Here is a 20,285-nt window from a genome sequence, read left to right on the forward strand (position 1 = left end):
GAAGAAGAATCACAAGGTCCTCCCCACGGAGCCGTGCTAGGGCAGAAGCCTTCCAGAAAGTGAAGATGTTGTCAAGGATACTGCGTTCCTTGACAAAACCTGTCTGAGTCCCATGTATAAGGCTCTCCAAAAGTGGCTGAATCCTCAAACTCAGAGCCTTGGCAAGAATTTTGTAGGCTGAGTTGAGGATGGTGATGGGGCGCCATTGTCGAATCTCATCCAAAGAGCCACCCTCCTTTGGAATGAGGTAAATCAGGCATAGTTACTCGGAACGCAGAACGACGACGGGATCCCCGCGGAACGGGGGAACGGCTAGGGGTTCGGAACGGGAACGGCGCGGAACGGGAGGTATAAAAAACACTCAAATAGTGCATTTTTTAGCTTCTTGTGTTTAAATACAAGGAGTATTAGAGTGCTTTGACTCTAATACTCACAAAAAACTCGTTTTGAAGACCATTCAATCTTGCTATGACTAGATGATGAGAGAGAGAGAGAGAGAGAGAGAGAGAGAGAGAGAGGGAGGGAGAGACTCGAGAGAGTGAGAGGGAGAGGGAGAGATTTGAGAGAGTGGGAGGGAGAGGAAGAGAGCTTGAAGGCTTAAAGCCTTGAGCCTTGAGAGAGTGAGTCTTGAGAGGGAGAGATCTTGAGAGTGTGAGAGGGAGAGAGCTTGAGCCTTGAGGATTAGCTTGTGGAGAGAAAGGGGGAGGGGGGTGCATTTTATGAGTCCTTGAGGCCTTGCACACTTCAAAAAGAAGCCCAAACATTTACTTCAATTTTTTCAATTTTTGCCAAATTTGTTTGTAGCCGTTGGCCGTTCCAGGGGCATTCCGGAACGTTTTGGGGGTGTTCGGAACGTTCTGGAACGGCCGTTCCGGTTTGCATTGGCCACCCGGAACGTCAAACGTTTCGGGACGTTTCGGAACGTTCGGGAAGGGAACTGCCCCCCCGGAACGCCGGAACGGGGGCTAGGGGGCGTTCCCCGGTAACTATGAAATCAGGCCCTCACTCATGCTATCTGGCATCACTCCTGTGTGCAGAATGTACTGAAAGGCACTACAAAGATCTGGGCCCAGCAAGTCCTAGTACTCCAAGAAGAAACTGGGAGTCAACCCATCCTCACCTGGACAGCTACCACGAGGTAGGGCCCTAAGAGCCGTGTGTAGCTCCTCAAGCTGAAGAGGCATCTCTAGCCTCTGGCGCATCTCCTCAGTCACAAGACAAGGCATCTGTGCCCAAACCTGCTCTCTGCATGCATCCTGCCGCTCTGACTGGGGCTCAACCGACAGTAACTCACGGTAAAAGTCAGTAGCAACTACACGCATATCCTCGGGCTCACAAACAACTGACCCATCGGGTCTCCTCAACTGATTGACCTTGGCATGCGAGTGCCGAGGTCCCACTGTCTCAAAAAAACCACCTGTCACTCTGTCACCCACCCGAGTCCACTGAGATGCCTGTCTGTGATAGGCAAACTCATGACGCCTCTCCTCTGTGCAAGCAAGATCCTGTCGATCCTGTTGTAATTGCTCCTCCAACCATGGACTGTCTGGATGCTGCTCCTGCATCCTCTGTAGTGAAGCAATGCCTCGTCTGAGACGCTGCTCCTCTCTCGCTGCAGCCCGTCGAGCCACAGACTCCTGGAGAAAAAAGTGGCTAAGTTGAGCTAGGCCTAAGGCCACTCTGTTTGCAGGTAAAGCCTGGCTATCCATGCCCTCTGTCCAAAGAGCCTCTACCCTGTCTGCCACTGTGAGGATCACTGGTGCATGATCCGAGAAGGAGGTCCTTGCCAGAATGCCCACTGATCCCTCCAAGTCTCTGAAGTGGTCACTAGTGTAGAAGCGATCTATCCGCGATAGATTCACTCCACCCACTCTGCGGTCCGACCTAGAGAAGGCAAGACTCTCTGGAGGCCTCACAAAGCCAGAGTGCTGCCAAGTATCCGAGACCCTCAAAGTCATACACAACCTCTCCCAAGCTGCTAACTCGACTCCATGCACAGTAGCATGGCCGCCTCCAATCCTGTCAGAAGGGTCCACCAACATGTTGAAGTCCCCACCTACACACCAATGGTCAGCCTGTGGCAAAGACTCAACAATCTGTGACCAAAACTCTACGTGAGCACTCGCCACATTGGGCGCATAGATGTTTAGGAAGCCCACGAGGCCACCCTGAACCTGCATAGTAATCCACTGAGCCCTGCCTGGCACTATAATCCCTCTGCCCACAATGGCCTGCTGCAATGAGTCTGCAATAGTCATACATACCCTACCCTGGATGCCTCCAGGTCCAAAAGCAGCTGACCAAAAAGTATCATATTGTCCACACAAAATCTGACCACATCGCCGAATGCGGCTCTCAGAGAGATGGTGCTCCTGTAGCATAAGGAGATCAATCTCTCCTCCCACAAGGCAACGCTGAAGCTCCTGTCGCAACCGGCCCTGCTGTCGTTGAAACTGGGGCCCACCTAGTCCCTGCACGTTCCACGAGACGATCCTCATGGGGAGCGAGAGAGAACAGATGCTGCCGCAGCAGCAAGACGGGCTATCTTCGAGGCTGGCTTGGATGGGGAGTAATCCGCATCTGAGCGTCCTCTAGATAGGCGAGACTGTAGTGAGTGCCTAGTCCAATCCCAAGCAGAGCGAGCCGTGCGTAAAGCAACCTCCTCTGTCCAAGAGTCCTCATGAATGTATACATAGCAAGGCAAACACTGCGTATCAGCAAAAAAGTACACCACAATGTGCCGACATCCTGCTGTGTCTGGGGGTGTCACCGCAAACTTGGCCAATGGCCACAACGTCTGCAGTAGATCTGTAACTCCAAGTTCTCCCATGTGGTGAGAGAACTCGAGAACCTGTGTATGCAACCATCCCACCACTGAGTCGAGGGACCACTCTGTCTCGGTCCTACCACAAAGGGGGAAGGAGAAACCAACTGCTGAGTCCAAGGCCTCTGTCCCCCTAGCGGCGAGGAACAAAGCATGGACCCTGAAGCAGGCTGCCTCATGGTTTGTTGCGGAATCGCCGAGAAAGCGAGTGAACCCGTAGTCGAAAAAATCCCAGCGACGGCGGAGGTCGATGCTCGTCAGACCACGAGGGAGAGCTGCAAGGGAAGATGTCTGAATCTGCAGAGGGGGCCGCAAGAAGGGCTGACCCTCTCTCGCTAGGCGACTTGTGGCAAAGGCGTTGCCAAGAGATCTCCTAGCCGCCGGCGAGGAACCAGTCTCCCGAGTCGACTGTGGAACTGGAGGAGGAGGGGGGGGAGAGGGAGCTGGAGGGGGCGGGGGGGGAGGAAAAGCGGGGTGGGGCGAAAGAGGTAGAGGGGCGAGGTGGGGAGTGGACGGGAGCAGAGGGGGGGGGATGAGGAGGAGGAGGAGGAGGGGAACTCTGAAGGGGGGGCGACTGGCGAGGGTGAAGCGGAGGTGGAGGCTGGCGTAGGGGGCTCCTCTTGCTCAAGAGGACCAAAGCGGTTTCCCGTGGGAACCCACTGTTGCTGAGTGGGTACCTGAGGGCCACTCTGAGTGTCAGGCTGTCGCTGTGGCCCTTGGCGTCGCCGGCCACGGGCCTACTGCCACCTCTCCTCCGCTGGAGCCCCAGGCTCGGAGGGTGACTCTGAATCTGTGCGCTGTGCCTCTGGCTGCGGCTGCGGCCCAGCCTTGGCAGGCTGAGGCTGAGGCTGAGGTGCAGGTCGTGGCCTCCTCCGTGGGCAGGCCTTCGTTAGGTGGCCCATCTGTCTGCAAATGAAGCACTGGTTCGGAAGACCCGAGTACTCCACACTCTGTCTAAACCAACCCCCACTCACCCGAGGTAGAAGGATGACCTTCGGGAGCGTGTGGGTATCTCTGACCAAAACTCGAACTGAGGGGATGCCAGCTGCCTTGGCAGCTACTGATGCTGCCGTACGAGGTGTCTCCAGGACAGTCCCGATGGCGGAGCCAATCCTGGAGAGAAGTGGTAGGTACTCCCTCCGTAAACCCGGAAAGCAGACTGAGATGGGGATGTCTGCCTCCTCTACTAGCACACCCGAAGTCGGGTCAAAACCATGACGCCACTGTCGAAAGTGGGCGCGTGATGCTCGGATGGCCAGTGGACTCATAGCTATGACCTTTGCAGCCATCTCGGAGGTCTCGAACTCAATCTGGTAGTACCCCCGTCCGAGAATCTGGACATCCAAAATCTTGCCCACCTCTGCGAGAAGGCGGGCCTGGAGAAGGTCACGCAGCTCTCCTCTGCTGGGTCGGGTGCCGAGAATCTTGCAAATGACCGAGGTCGCCTGCAGACGCTCTACCTCTGCGGCTAGGCTCGCTTGCTCTGTCGGCGAAAGAGCAAGTCGAACGGTGGGCTCAGCGGAGTCGGGCGAGGGGGCTTCGGAGGAGTCCCTCTGGGGCGGAGCATGAGCCTCCATTAGTGTCTGCTGCTCTGAAGGAGAAAGGCGGATGTGAAGGCTACCGCTTGAGAGCTCGGCAAGGAGAAGAAACAATTGAAAATCCTCTGCCAAGCAATTTAAACGAGGCCTTCGGAGGGGGGGGGGCATGAGGATATGGGGCTGGAGCAGCGAGGGCAGCGGGCAACGAAAAAACGGGGTGGCAGCGGGTGGGGCTGCGCTCTGGCTGGACTGCGCGCAGGCTGGGTGCAGGCAGGCAGGCAGCGCGTAGGTTGGCAGTGCACAGGCGGGCAGATAGACAGCGCGCAAGCAGGCAGGCAGCGCGCAGGTTGGCAGTGCACAGGTGGGCAGACATACAGCGCGCAAGCAGGCAGCGCACAGCTGGGGCAGCGCGAGGGCGAAGGCAGGGAGGGGGGGGGGGGGGGGAGCGCGCAGGAGCAGCAGCGAGCCATTCAGCCTGAAGATCACGTTTTTGTCTTCTCTTTAAGTAGTAAACTGGCCTCAGAGTGCGAAGTGTCACTGATTTGTGCATTTTCCCGCTTTAGACCCTCGGGTCTAAAAATATCTCACCTGCAGCCTCTGTTGACTTGGCCACAGAGTAACAAAATGATCCCCATGTCAAACTGCACGTAATGACACAAAGAAATTTTGCTGTCCAAAAATAGCAATCCCTAAAATTTAGGAGTTTCTGCCATTACATTCTTCTAGGTCATCTGACCCTCTTTGTACACTGCAGCCACACCTATAACTGAAATGTAGCCTATGTAGCAAAGGATTCCGCTTTGGCTGGCCAATGACCCCACTTTGGCTGACCATAGTCCTTGTCCAACCTTAGTGCTCTTTAGCCCTCAGGCCTGGACTCTCTCTGAACAGTTCCACATTGGCTATGCAATGCAGGGCAGTTAGATTTCTAGAGGGGTGTTTCCAAAAGGTAAAACAAACGAAATTCCCCAAAGAAAGAGAAAATAAACAAAAATGGAATTGCCACTAGTTGGTGACACCCAAAGATGGTTCCAAGTAGTTCGTATATCACGTTCATACTCTCGAGTCAACTAAGAAGAAATAAAAATCCTCTTGAATTTCAGCCATTTAATTGGTGCAGTCTTGCTTAATAGAAGCGTGGATGACCAAGTTCGAGCATCCCCCTTAAAGTAAGAGGCAGCTCTCCGAATCTTAGAGTGCTCTGAGTAATGTCCTCCCGCGAAAGCGATGTCAAACTGCGAAGCATCTCTATAACCAGAAAACGTGTCAAATTTTATTGACTGTCCACCTTCCTTAAACTCTCGGACTTTCTTGCTTTTGTCTTCCAGAAAGTCATACTGGTTGGCTTTGTAAAAATTCTTCTTCTTTGCATAAAAGTTGTTGTCGTCAGAGTCTGAACTGTCTGTAGACGGGTTCTCTGTAGAACTGTCACTCACTGGGCGAGATTTAGACTTCTTTTCCTATTTCGTGCCCTTTCAGAAGCGTTGTTTCTTGCTTCGCTTTTTGCCTTTGCGGTCTTCTTCACTCGAGTCAGACGAGCTAGAAGAACCGTCAGAAGAAGAAGAAGAAGAAGAAGAAGAAGAAGAACTGGGTACTTCTTCAAACCGAACACGCTTCTTCTGTTTCTTTGCCTTTTCAAATGTCGACTGACGACCCAAATATCTCTGGAAGTCAGTGCCTTTCTTCTGCTCTTTGCCGTGCTTTTTAGCTTTGTTTTGCGCGTCAAAAAGCTGAGTAATCCGTGCATCAACCACCTCTTCTAATTCCTTCTCTGAATACTTCTTGTGAGCAGAAGGTTTCTTGAGAGCAGGTTTCGGGGGTGGTGTTGTGGTTTTCTGCCACTGCTCGTGCACTTCCTGAAAAGAAGTCTCGCTCATATATTTTGCAAATTCTGGGTCCTTGGCAAAATTGAACATCATCTTTGTTGCATCGCCGATCAATTGACGATGCTCCATCTCTTGACGCTCCGCCTGAGTAGGAGGAGGCAGGCCATACTCCTTGCTGGATTCTTCGTTGTGATCCCTTCCCGCATCTCCGGATGCAGAGGGAGTCAACTGATCCTTGGGTGAAGCGATAGGTGCAGCGGAAAAAAAATAATCTGGGATCGGATTTCCCGTAGAAGAGAAATCGGCCGTGCTCTGATACCACTCTAACAGACTTGGACCCTCTGTCACCAGCGTGTGACTACTATTTATCCTTTTTGTTGATTTCTTTCTTATTATCTATTTACTTTCACTTTTTGGAAACACCCCTCGGGAAATCTAACTGCCCTGCATTGCATAGCTAGTGTGGAACTGTCCAGAGGGAGTCCAGGCCTGAGGGCAAGAGAGCACTAAGGTTGGACAAAGACTATGGTTAGCCAAAGTGGGGTCATTGACTAGCCAAAGTGGAATCCTTTGCTACAGAGGCTACATTTCAGTTCTAGATGTGGCCACAGTGTACAAAGAGGGTCAGATGACCTAGAAAGATACAATGGCAGCATCTCCTAAAATTTAGGGAACTGCTATTTTGGGACCTGAAAATGTGTTTGCGTCATTACCTCGGGAATGACAAGGGGAACATTTTCTTACTTTGCCGTGAAGTCAACTGGGCAACCGGTTGGGAGATTTTTAGGCGGCAACCCTGAAACGGGAAAATGCTTATAAATGTGCCAAGTGGCACTTCTGGTGCACTTTCCTCATGCAAGAGAAGGGGGCGTTGATTTTAGAGAGGAGAAGGGCTCATTTTCAGCCTGTCACAGGTTAAGAGCTATGGAGTGCTTGCTTTCCCTCCTATGTACAGTGCGGTGCCAAGAGTGATGCCCTGCATGCTACGCACTGCCCTCTCTCCCCCCTATGGCAGTATGTTATGCCCCTCTAGTGGGATTTTCATTTGACCAATGTACAGTTGTGTGGGTTCATGCGCGATTGCCGAGGCAAGAGCCTCTTGCACAGGTACTGGATTAGCTAGCGGCTAATCCCCCGCAGGTACATGTGAATTCGGAGAGGTTTCACGCTAGAAATCTCGTCCGATTCAAAGGGCAAGTAGCCCTACATGTGCGGGAGCTCGAGGACTTGCTACAAATGCGACCGGCACGCGAAACGGAGCCCGAAACAGTGAATTACAGCCTGCTGTGTATTTTTGCAGGTTTAGGGTTTTGGCCCTAAACGGACCCTAATACCCCCCAGGAGGTTCGGGGACGCAAGGGGACCGTTGTACAGGTGATCTGGCGCATTTTCGGGGCTGAAAACAGAGAATTCAGCATGCTGCAGATTCTCGCCAGGTTTTGCAAAGTGCCCGTATGCGTCAGGAAAGTCAGTCAATGCGTGGGAATACTGACTGTGAAGGGTTCTAGTACAGTCATGCTGCCGAAATCGGGCTGGAACAGTTGAAATTCAGTCCAGCTTGTGCGGGGCAGCTTGTAGGGAACCACAACGTTTATTCCCTCTGTTGAACAATAAAGAAATACCGAGAGGGGCGCCTAAGTTAGGGGCCAATCTGGTGTCGGTCTACTCATACAGGTGCAATCTAGCAGCCTGTATCCCTTTCCCCTTTGTTGTGTCTTGAAAGTACAGGTAAAGTGGACGACAAATTAAATGGGTGAAAGCTAAATCAAGGTTTAAAGTAAAGTCTACCGCCCTTTTTGGATTGAACAGGCCGGTTACACCCTCCAAGTCAAGAATCTACCGTGACAACACCAAATAACGACTTCAAAACAGTTCACAGTTCACAGTTCACAATTGAGTTACACTGGCCCGGCGAAGTTCCGTGCCTAGAAATATTGGCCCCAAAGACTGGCGCCCCTTTCGGTATTTCTTTTTGTATAATCTGAGTTCAAAGTACAAGAGTGCGATTGGGGCTCATTCTCAGACTCTGCATCCAGATGCTCTGAGAAGTGAACCCTGCCCACTATTTTAAAGATACAAGGGATGCCCAAAAGCAGAGCCCCAAAAACAATAAGTGAAAAAGCTTCTCCAATCAAAGCAATTTATCCCAAAAGCTGCCCGAAAAACAGCCAGCGTAATTTCAGGGATTTTGTACGTTGCGACGTCATCAGCAAGCTACGCAAAAAGCGAGTTTCCGTACATGCTGCCACGTCAGCTTGTCAGCGGGTGTTGCGCTGGAAAATCCGGGCTGCCACGTGTCTGGTGTCAGCGCATTTACCGAGTTGTACTCTGCTGAATTAGGGTTTGCAGATTGTTTAGGTTTAGTGTTAGTGTTAGGGTTAGGGTTAGGGTTAGGATTTCCTATTTTTAGGGATAGGGTTTTTGCAGGTTAGGGTTAGGGTTTCAACAGTCGGGTAGCCACGTCATCACTTTGTGAGAACCCCCCCTCCAAGGGGCCCCCTCTCTATCGCTGGAGAGGTATTTGCTCTAGATTGCACAAATGTTGATATGATGGTCCTAGATGCGGAGATGCTGATGGGATCTTGTGGTAGGTGCTCGAATCTGCGAGGCTAAGGGCTGGAAACTGAAAACGCTAGGGCTGGCTTGGGATTGCGAAGGAACGATGAGGCTAGGGCTGAAATCTGAAAATGTTGGGCTGGTTCTGCTGCCAATGTTGTCGATGGGCTGATGGCTGAAAACGATGTATGATCCTTGTACTGGGGGTACTTGTACTGTGGGTACTGGATGATTTGGAGAGGTGACCCCTAGGCCTCCTATATAGGTGCAAAAGTCTGGGTCGAGCATTGTTAGATTGAGCCCCACGACTTTATAAGATATGCTAAAATGCCACTTATTACCTAGGCTTGGTACTAATGGTGCTGTATGGGAACACTCCCCAATGCCTACACCAAGCAGACACTGGTTGTGCTCACGTGCAATCATAGGGTATGCAACTACTCTAAAGTGCTTGGACATGCATGTCTTGCGTACAAGCTCACAAGGGTGACAGATTACTTCCTAGGTTGCCCTAAGCCCTAGAAATAGGAGTTACGGTTTGTCCACATGCACGTAGGGTTAGATGTGCACGTGCATAAGTATCGCAACACCCACGCAGCATAGTGGGATGACAAAGATTTCTTCGCAGATTAGTTGTTGGCAGACTATACGAAAGCAATGCAGCTCGGTACGAGTACCTCACCTTGAAAGGGGGGATGTCACATGCACATCTAACCCTATGTGCATGTGGACAAGCTAACACCTATTTCTAGGGTTTAGGATAGCTTAGGAAGTCTTAGCACCCTTGTGAGCTTGTATGCAGGACGTGCATGTCCAGGCACTTTAGATTAGTTGCATACCCTCTGATTGCACATAAGCATAGCGAGTGTTTGCTACATGAAGGCTTTGGGGACTGTTCCCATAGGGTTGCATTAGTACCTAGCCTAGACATTTATTTGCATGTGAAGCACCTCTTATAAGTGAGTTTATTCAATTCATTAATAAGTGACATTTTTAGAAATCCTGTGATTTTTAGTTGCGTTGCCCGACCCAACTTTAATTCCCTATATATGTAACCCTAGGGGGTCACTTCTCAAGCATAAGTCAGTAGCCTCAGTACCAGCACCAAGTACTCTCAATACCTCAGCATCTCTAGCGTTTTTGCACACTAGATCACCCCATCAGCACGAGCGTTTTCAATATTCAGCCCATCGTTGACAGTAGTTCAGCACAAGCCTCGTCGAAGTGGCTGACCCCATTCAACATCCTTAATGTTTTCAGTTTTCAGCCTTTAGCCTCGGAGATAAGCATCTTTTGCAAGATGCCATCAGCATCTAGGACCATTGTATCAGCATTTGTGCAATATAAAGCAAATACCTCTCTAGCGATAGAGAGGGGGGCCCTTGGAGGGGGGTTTGGAGCCCCATTTGGTGTTAGTCCTCTCTCTCTCTCTCTCTCTCTCTCTCTCTCTCTCTCTCTCTCTCACACACACACACACACACACACACACACACACACACACATAGAACCTTCACTCACAATATCGTTCTCTTCTCTCTCTAGTCTTTGCACATCTCTTCTGAATTAAAAGGAACTCTCTCATGAAGTACAAGAAACCTTGAGTATGCACTGAGCACTCATCGTGAGCATTCACCATCAATCACTTCCGTTGTACATTACAAGATCTCTCTCTCTCTCTCTCTCTCTCTCTCTCTCTCTCTCTCTCTATATATATATATATATATATATATATAATTTTGAGATTTCCTAGTCTCCTTTTATGTCAATGATCTCTCTTCTCCATACTTGCCTTGCTTATGTATATGGCATTGCAAGTAGTCTCTAGTGTTAAGAGGATCTTTTCGGAATCCAGCCAGATTGTAGTCAAGGTGTCCACCGGATCGGAGGCTAATCCATGTCTTCGTTGCATCTTCTGCTGCCTATTTTGACATTGTATCAGAGCCTTGGTGTCACAACCACCTTGGATGCTTGGTGTAGGTTGATCCAGTGCCAAATTGGACTTGATTGAGAGAGAGAAAGCTTGCTGTTTTTATCTTCGTTTTTCTCAGTTCGGAGCTGATTTGGGTATGTGGAGGCTTTGGACCCTCGTCTTTGACTTCCCCATCTTCTTCCCTCAACCTCTTCTTCACTGAGGGGAACCTCATGAAGGATTCATGAGAGTTTGGCATATTATATTGGATCGTTTCTACATGTCTGATCTTGACGGATTAGTGGCGGACGTATGGTTTGATCACAGGGAGTTTGCTTGAGTAGCTAGGTCTTGTGGGACCTCAACGGCTTCTTTGGCAAACATCATCCTTAGGTGACAACCTTTGTGGTCTTCCGTTTCCTAGTAGATCGAGTTTACTGATGGTGTGATCCTCTTTGGGTCTTGAGTTTTATGAGACTCAGGTTTTATGACCACCTTTGTGGCACAAAGGTTGTCAAGTTTGTGGTCTTCCGTTTCCTAGTAGATTGAGTTTACCGATTGTGTGATCCTCTTTGGGTCTTGAGTCTACTATTTAGCTACAAAGGAAGCAGTTTTACTCCAGGTTGTCTGAGATTTCTTTTTGGTACTTACTCTATTCTCTTTTTTGAGGATTGAAGGAAGGGGGCTTCCCATCTTCTGAGGGGGGCTCTTGGATTTCTCTATGGAGCTTCCAGTGACAATGGTTGTTCCATTCTGATGTGGGGTTGAGTCAGTGGTTACTCAAGAGCGTACTTTTGTGGATACTTCTCTTTCAAAGGGGGCTTTGAGGTTAGTATTGTCAAAGGTGCAGCGGGAAAGGTGGGGAGTGTTCCCTCGTAGTTGCATCAGTACCAAGCTTAGTGAATTAAATGCATATGAAGCACCTTTTATAAAGTGAGTTAATAACTTATTATTAAGTGACATTTACCATGCATTTTTATACCAAGTTGGGGGGTTTTCCTGAAGCCTCTGCTTGACCCATCATTTATTTCCTATATAAGTGACCCCCAAGGTCACCCACCGATTATAAGTTAGTACCCTTAGCACCCGATGGGCAACCAGCCCCTTGATGTTTCCCCAACAGCAGTATCAGAGTTTTCAGCCATGGCGTTTTCCCTCCAATCAGGTCAGCCCAGCGTTTTTGCATCAGTTCAGCCCTAGGTTAAGCAGTTTTCAAACATAACCTCGCCATACCATCACAGATCCAGCAGTGACACCAGCGTTTCCAGATTCAGCCCTAAGGTCAGCCAGCGTTTTCAGTTTTCAGCCCAACCTCAAACCTCAACATAGGCCATAGCAGATCAGCCATAGCCTCATCGACAGATGCAGATCCCATCAATTCCACTAGCGTTTTTGCATTTCAGCCCTTCGCCTCTTAGATCCAAGCATCGGTAGCAAGATCGCGTCAATATCTCAGCTTCTAGGACCATTGTATCAACATTTGTGCAATCTAAAGTAAATACCTTTTTAGCGAGGGGGGGGACAGGCTTGGAGGAGGGTTTGGGACCCCATATGGTGTTAAGTCTCTCTCTCTCTCTCTCTCTCTCTCTCTCTCTCTCTCTCTCTCTCTCTCTCTCTCTCTCTCTTTTTCAGTCACAGAACCTTCATTCACAATATCTCTCTTCTCTCTCTAGTCTTTTGCACATCTATCTCACAAGATAAAAGGAACCCTCTCATGAAGTTAAAGGAACCTTGAGTACACATTGAGCACTCATCCTGAGCATTCACCATCAATCACTTCTGCTGCACATTATAATGACAGCATACACAGAGCTATACATGACAGTGTGGAATGTAATGGGCCATTATGGACACATCTCGGGAGACTCGAGCAGCAGCACATAGGAAGGATGAAGAGAGAAGCACCAGCCTGACGCGTCATGAAGAGTGGGAGAGGTCACAATTGCATGGACTCAAGATTGATACCTTGGCAGGACGAGAGGCAGACGATAGGCACAGCGCTAGGGCATGACAGGTGTTGTTGGACAGTGGCGAGTGCCCCCCCACACACCCACCCCGCCCCGCACGCACACCTTGTGCAACCTCTCTCTCCATCTTCCCTTTTCTTCTTGCGCCTTGTTGGCTGGTCTTTTGCTGCCATAAAAACAACTCCATTTAGGTGAACTCGGGCCATAAGACTCTCACACCAGGTTTTTCTTTGAGAAAGGACTGCTGTGACTCTGTTTGAGCACCGATGCACCACGTACTCTTCTCCAAATCTCAGTGTTTCAATAGTTGGCTCCAATGAGATACTCAAAAATAATGAGGCGAATCTGCCAAGCTAGTGGATGTTCTGGGTAGTTCTTTCTGTAAATTCTGGATTCTTGTTTTGTCAAGATATGCCTAACTCATCTGTGTTTAATTGTGCAGATGAACGAGGAGGCAGTACGACTTTATGCAGAGCTCGCTCGGACAGCAGTTGCAAGTTTTTCAAGTGCTTTTGATAGTCCCTTGGTTGAACCTGTTCCGCTCAATGATGGGCTAGAAGAAAATAAAGATGCCTTGAAAAAATCTCGAGGGGAGGAAGATGACGACTTTCAGATTCTTGAATATCAAGCACGTAAAGGGAATGCTGGAGCCATGTTCAGGGTTGGATTATTCTATTATTCTGGTTTGAGAGGAATTCGAAGGGATGATGCCAAGGCTTTAGACTGGTTCCTGAAGGCAATCGAAAAGGGGGACACAGCTGCAATGGAGTTTGTCGGAGAAATTTATGCAAGAGGACATGGGGTAGAGAGGAATTTTACAAAAGCGCTTGAATGGTTCAAAGCGGCCTTGCGAAATAAGCATTTTTCAGCATACAATGGTATTGGATACTTGCATGTTAAAGGGCTTGGTGTGGACAAGATAAATTACACTATGGTATGTTTCTTTATCCTTGTATGATTCATCGATGCTGCACGTGGCTGTGGCCTTCAATCATTTCAACTATAGATTTCTCATGTGGGCTCCTATCTAGAGACTTTATGTCTTGAATTTTAGAGTTGTGTCTAGAAATCACTAAAAACATCCAGAAGATCTAAGGTTCAAGGCATGTTTGACATTACAAGTCGGGGTGTATAGTGACGCCATTCTGAAAGTTCTGCAAGGCTCATGAAGATTTACTAGTTTTCGTGCTGCAGATGGGGATCTATTAGGGAGGCTTTGGTTCATTTTGCTGGTAAACACAGAGGAATAGTAACTCGTTTGGTGAATTGTCCTAGCACACCACTTTGAAGGAGAATGATTCTTAGAACATTCTCACTGCAGACATTCAATATTTTCTTTGGTAAGAAGTATGTCAAAGATATGGAACACAGAGTTAAGGTTGCGATGGATTGAAGCCTGGGGTCTTGCAGAGCATGCAATGGATGGGGTTTTCTTTTCCAGCTAGCTATGGTATTATTAATTTTTCTCATGGTCAAAAAATATAGAACTTCACTCATTTGCCATTCCTTCCTGTTAGGAGGGTACTTGTAATTTAAAGCCAGCTATTTGTGGGTTTTCGTCATATGGGAGGAATGTTTTTTTGACAAATTATTTTGCTTGAGTTTCCTTGCAAGAACGGGGGAAGATTATGAACTGTAGTCACAACAGATTTAGGGTTGGATGTACTCATTCATCTTACTGTCAAATGCAGGCCAGAGAGTGTTTCAAGAAAGCAGCGGAGCATAAGGATCCAGATGGTCACTACAATCTGGGAGTTTTATACCTCCAAGGGAAAGGAGTGAAGAAGGATGTGGAAGTTGCAAGTGAATACTTTGTGGCGGCTGCGAATGCTGGTTATGGTCATCCAAAGGCTTACTATCAACTGGCAAAGTTGTTTCAGAAAGGAATGGGTGTCAAGAAGGACCTTGCAATGGTATCCTGTTTTCTTTTAGTTTCTTCTTTGATCCTACATGGGACTGCTATATGTTGGTAGACAGTTTTCTTCTGTGCTCGTGAAAGGATTTTAATGAAGTGCCAATATTCTCCAGGCAACAGTTTTGTACAAAATGGTGGCTGAAAGAGGTCCTTGGGGATCACTCATGAGATCGGCTCTAGAGAGCTATTTGAAGGGTGACATTGGAAAGGCCTTATTATTGTATTCAAGGGCAGCTGAGCTTGGCTATGAGATTGCTCAAAGCAATGCCGCATGGATTCTAGAGAGATACCATGAGGAAGAATATTGCTTGGGAGAGTCTGGTTTTTGCAAAACTGGAGAACGCTACAGGAGAGCTCATACATTGTGGTGGCATGCCTCAGAGCAAGGGAATGATGATGCTGCTTTACTGATGGGAGATGCATACTATTATGGCCGGGTATCTGAACGAGTTGTCGAATGCTTGTTACCATGATCATTTATCAGTAGAATTATAACTTGGTGAAAGTTGTCATTACAGGGAACAGAGAGAGACCTAGAGCGTGCTGCCGGTGCTTATAATCATGCACGTCTGCAAGCGAATGCGCAAGCCATCTTCAATTTGGGATACATGCATGAGCATGGTGAAGGTCTTCCTTTGGATTTCCACCTTGCGAAAAGATATTATGATGAGGCGGTTCGGACGGATTCTTCAGCTGCTTTGCCAGTATACCTTGCACTGACAGGCCTTTGGCTACGTCAGCATCATAAAAACAGTTTTCTGGTATGTGGGCGGGCATGATCAGGAATATCTTGAACTTTTCATTAAAGCTAATATGTTTTTCCGGGAATTCGCAGGTAAAGTTGTTGGACGCTGCTCCAGAGTTTTTACCAGGGGCGGGTGACTGGTTCAAGAAGGTGGTTCTTGATGAAGGAAACATCACCTTGGCCACTCTATTTGCTTGTCTTTTAACAGTTTTGTATCTCAGACGAAGGCGAATGGCTGCTCAAGTCCTGCCGCCGCCGCCACAACCGGCACAGTGAGTTTTGTATTATCATTTTCTGCCCTTTCAGCAGCTTCTAGAGAAAACTAAGCCTCTCCCCCTCTCAATAGTCCGATAATCTGTAAGACATGCAACAATTGTGCATTTATACGTGTTACATTGATAAGCTACATGATTTCGCATGACAGAAGTCAAGTGGTAGCCATGTTTCAGTTACGAAATGAAATGGGCATCAAGCTATTTTGTATCATCATATCACTGGTAGGTCTAGGCTTCCAATTGTATGCTTAAAGGAGACTCCTTACGGACATTTGCAGCCATTGTGGTTTAGAGTCTCCTCTGTATTCTTTTCTGAATGTCGTATATTGAGCACTTTTGAGGTCAAAATTGATGTGCAGTAATGCGTGCTGAGGCCATAAGAGTTAGTGTTGGTGTAGTTCAATTTACGGGTGTGTGTGTAGAATCATTATTGGTGTGTGCACACACCACTTGTTGGTTACCAGAGCTTGACCAGCATCAAGTTTGTGTCTTGTGTAAGCTTGAGTGTTAAGAAAACTGACTTGAAACCTTATACAAATGCTGAAGAGGGTAATATCAAATTCAACAATGGTTGATAGTGAGTAATGCGTTGCAAATATTCTGGAACAAAGACTAACAAGCAAACCTTTATAAAAAGAGTTTTTTCAAGGGTGACCTTGTATGTTCAAGAGGGAGTGAGTAAGCTACCACTTGTGGAACTCTTTGCATGATACATTGTTTCGAATGGCAACAAATTGCTCTATTTTGCACCCTCAGCATCTAAGATACTGCCTGCATGAAGCATGGTTTTCGGTAAAGATGAAGGATTTGATTAGGTCTTTGTAGGAGCTAGTTACTGGCAGGCCCTTTGGGCCGTCCAACAGCACAAACCTGTCGTAATCAGAGCTACAGGCATCAGATCTGCAACACATCAGCATGTAGAATCCAAAGTTTGAGCCTCGAATGAGGTGCTGGCATCTCAACACTCGTAATACTCTGTGCACCAGCCTCCCTCTCCTGATCCTCGCCAGTGTGCATTGCATATCCCAATATTTCGCCTCTAATGGCCTCTCTCTCTCTCTCTCTCTCTCTCTCTCTCTCTCTTTGTCCCTCGTGTATTCTCCCTATTGCTGTACGCTTTTGGATCTTCGACTTTGACGTAATCTAGCTTCATGACCTCGTCGGCTCTAGCCCAAAAAAGTAAAAAGTATGAAAGATCGGATAGTGCTTTTGAAAGTTGTTTGTGCTCTTAGTTTGGCAAATTCATACGTTCGACTTGGGGTGGAGACATTTTTATATACCATTCGATAAGAACCATTGTTTCAGCCCACATTGGCATTGCCATAAACATGCCCATGCAGCGATTGCATATTTGTACTATGGATATAGTGATGGCATGGTATTTTTAAGATGAGCACGCTTTGAGTATCCTAAGGCCTTTAAACTCTTGCCCATGAGAGCTTGGGTCACTCAAGTTCCAATATTATGACTGCAAATGTCACCTGTTGCCAGATGCTCACCTTCCTCACTTTGTGTTTTTGGAAAGTTCTAGGCTTTTGAGTTTTTTTTGGCCTCTAAACTCTTTGCCCATGAGAGCTTGGGTGACACTCTCAAGTTCCAATATTATGACTAGTCACTAAACAAATGTCACCTATTGCCTGATGCTTACCTTCGTTACTTTGGAAATTGCTTTCTTGGAAAGTTCCACACATTAATTTCAAGCTTTGCAACATTTGCAAATCACTACATGAGATTGGGATGCTACATGAAATGATGTCTAGCTACATCCTAGCCGAATAAGATAAAAAGAGGTTTTGCTATCTCACCATAATCAATTTTCTCATACATCAATTTGAAAATAGATACTAAAATGCATCCATCGAAAAATGGGTAGCCATCTTCTATGTTTGTCGATGTAGATCTAGATTAAGTGTGAACCTACTTTGGGGGTGCACCTACTACAAATCTTGCGTGTAATGTGCATCCAAAATATATTTAAAAAACTCATTTTTTGAAGAATTTTCTAGCATTGTATATGCCCATTTTGTAAAATTTGAAGGCGATAAATATACCATTTTAGTAAATGTAAATTTCCAAAAGTCGTGTTTTAAAAATCCTACCATACTTTTCAAAATTAAACATGTCCCACTAAAAGGATATGGTCATGAGGAATTTCATTGGGAAGCTTCTTTTTGAATCAACTCAAGTAAGTGGCCGCATACCCAACATGTTTCATTGCTATGAGGGTAAAGAGTACAAGTGAGTCCATTTGTAGGTTGGGCAAGGAAATAGTAAGAGGGCGGAGAACCAATCTTTTCAACCTATGTCATTTATCACAAGAGGTATTCAACAAACTCCCACTATGGTAACTGACTTAGTTATATATAGGCATGTTGTCTCTCTATTAGACAAACTCGTTTAATTGAACTATGTGGGAGCCTATATGGGAGTACTCGATTAAGGGAAAGTGTACCTAGATAGGTGTGGCCAGGGAATTGAACTAGCATCTAGACAAGTTGTCGTTGTGCTCCTAGTCCTCTAGGCCAATTGCACCTACTAGATATGCCATTCCTTGTCAGTAGGATCTCATGACGTAGAGAATTAAAGAGAAAAACTAGGTGAAAGAGGTCTATGGATGCCCAAGTGTGCTACTTGGATGTTGATTCAAGGTACAAGAACAACTAATCTTCCCCTAAAAGTGTTTTAAAACAATTTTTTCATATTCAAGTAAAATCTCTTTCTCTATACTCCATTACTGATGCTTGGAATGATGCACTTCAATCGTGATTGCATTCGTCATTGAAACTTTTTTATCTTAACATTTGCTTGAACAATCAACACTCTTTTTAATTCTTTGAATTTGAATGCTGCTAATTCAAATATGATCTTGTTGCTCATGCTTCTCTACAACTTTCTTGTCAAGTATGGAGCCTGATTTACCGCTTGTAATTTTTTTGTGTTAAAAATACACATTTGTAAATCCCGCGTTATGAGGAGAAGCCATCGTTCGTGAAGAAAAATCACTCGTCGAAAACCAAAATTTTCACTCGCCAGAATATTATGGCCGGATCGTGGCTAGAAAGTAGTCGAAAAATGGCCAGTTGGTTGGCTGGTGGCCGATTTCAAATTGGACTTGTCATCTCAAGGGCTGCCACACATTGGTGCATGGGAGAATTCAACTCGACCTTGTCTACACAAGGACGGCTACACACGGCTGCCTCTCATGAGAGAGGGCAACCCTTTTGGCCTATAAAAGGATGCATTTTTTTACACACAAAAATGGATTTGAAGAGGTAAGGCATTGTTAAGTTGATGCAACAAGGTGGACATCAGGTGGTGAGAGTAACAAGCAAGGTGGGAGCTCCAAAAGGGTATAATCTCTTTGTAATCTACTTCTTGTTTTGAAGTATTAAAGCCATTGAGTGACTATTTTTCCATGGATGTAGCCCACATTGGGTGAACCACGTATATCGTGCTCTCTGTCTCTCTCTCTCTCTCTCTCTCTCTCTCTCTCTCTACTCTATAATCTCTCGTGTGTGAAAATTATCTCTCTCCATTAAGTAAACTACTCAATTATCTACTTAGCTATGTCATATTCCCTAACATTTCTCATTGATGGTATCCAACAATGTCTCTAAATTATAATAGCTAATTTGTGGCATCTTAAAATCCTTCACTATCACCACTTTTGTTAAAACTTTTGCTATTGGATCAATTTCAATTACCATTTTTTGAACTTCCAAAGCTGCATTTAAGCTTTGCAAAAACTTGATAAGGTGTCTTAAAATCACAAACAAGGTTCTTTCTTTATTCAATCCAAATCTCCTCTCCCTACAACATGATCTCTTTTTTGATCATGTACTATCCCTCTCCACCATCAAGATGTTCATTGAACATTGTTTTGTGCTACCTTTTTAAGCTCTGCAAGTAGTTACCCCAATTTATAAAACAATTATTTTTTAATTACTACCTAGATAGCTTTTGGTCTACTAATATTCCAATGGTGTAAACTATAATCATGCCTATTTTCATAAACCTTTGTTGTACACTCTTGCTTCTACTAACCAGCTTCGTATAAATTTTTGCAATTTCTAGGGCATTTGAGGATGCAAGTAGGCCTTTGAAGCAATTATAGCTCTTTAATCCTTGAGTAAATTTTTTCCACTATTAGGTTTGTTTCTTGGATTGCATTTTATTGGTCTTGACTATGTGCTATATACCCTGTGACTTTTGAAGCTGATAATCACAAATATTTTTGAACTTCATAAAATCCTTGTGCATCCAATACCTATGAGTAGTTAGCCATCTTTTGACGTTGAGTCCTTTGTTTTTTTTGGCTGTTGACCCATTAATACTTATCTCTAGCACCTAGCATGGGAGGTGTGCTTAGAGTTTTTGGCACTTGAACTTGCCTTGAATTTTGTTGTTCTCCAAGTGATGAGTACTTTGATTGGTAGATCCTTGTCTTCCTATTTGTAGCTGTGGAGCTATTCTTTGGAATTATTCAAGAATCTTGTGTCACATGTCCAATTTTTAGTGTGAAGAGGCCTCTTGGATTCTTTAATGTAGATGGGCATGGGTCTTTGAGGTTGGACGCATTGGGAAGCTCTACTTTAGATTTTCTCTTTCATTAATATTGTGCTCAATAAAGCTAGGGGAAGGTATTACTCAATCTAATGCTATTTGCTCTTTGTGGGTTCTATGATGTGAATGCATCTGGGATTAGGTTCAAGGAATTTGGAAGCCCTACT

The 20,285-nt window shown here is 46.3% G+C and overlaps 1 protein-coding gene across 1 annotated transcript in view; it reads left to right on the forward strand.

Annotated features, from left to right (window-relative positions):
• The window catches only part of EBS5 (HCP-like superfamily protein), a 75,144-nt gene extending 59,241 nt beyond the window's left edge, over window positions 1-15,903 (forward strand). Inside the window, exons 2-6 of the mRNA XM_086493545.1 lie at window positions 13,063-13,554; window positions 14,312-14,533; window positions 14,649-14,972; window positions 15,054-15,296; window positions 15,371-15,903. Of these exons, the coding sequence (XP_086349671.1) occupies window positions 13,063-13,554; window positions 14,312-14,533; window positions 14,649-14,972; window positions 15,054-15,296; window positions 15,371-15,556 (1,467 nt within the window). The 3' untranslated portion in view covers window positions 15,557-15,903. The remainder of the gene's footprint in view (window positions 1-13,062; window positions 13,555-14,311; window positions 14,534-14,648; window positions 14,973-15,053; window positions 15,297-15,370) is intronic.
• The last annotated feature ends 4,382 nt before the right edge of the window (window positions 15,904-20,285 follow it).

Source organism: Adiantum capillus-veneris, chromosome 21 (assembly GCF_014529385.1).
Source record: "Adiantum capillus-veneris isolate H3 chromosome 21, ASM1452938v2, whole genome shotgun sequence".
In the NCBI taxonomy this organism is placed as follows: Eukaryota; Viridiplantae; Streptophyta; class Polypodiopsida; order Polypodiales; family Pteridaceae; genus Adiantum; species Adiantum capillus-veneris.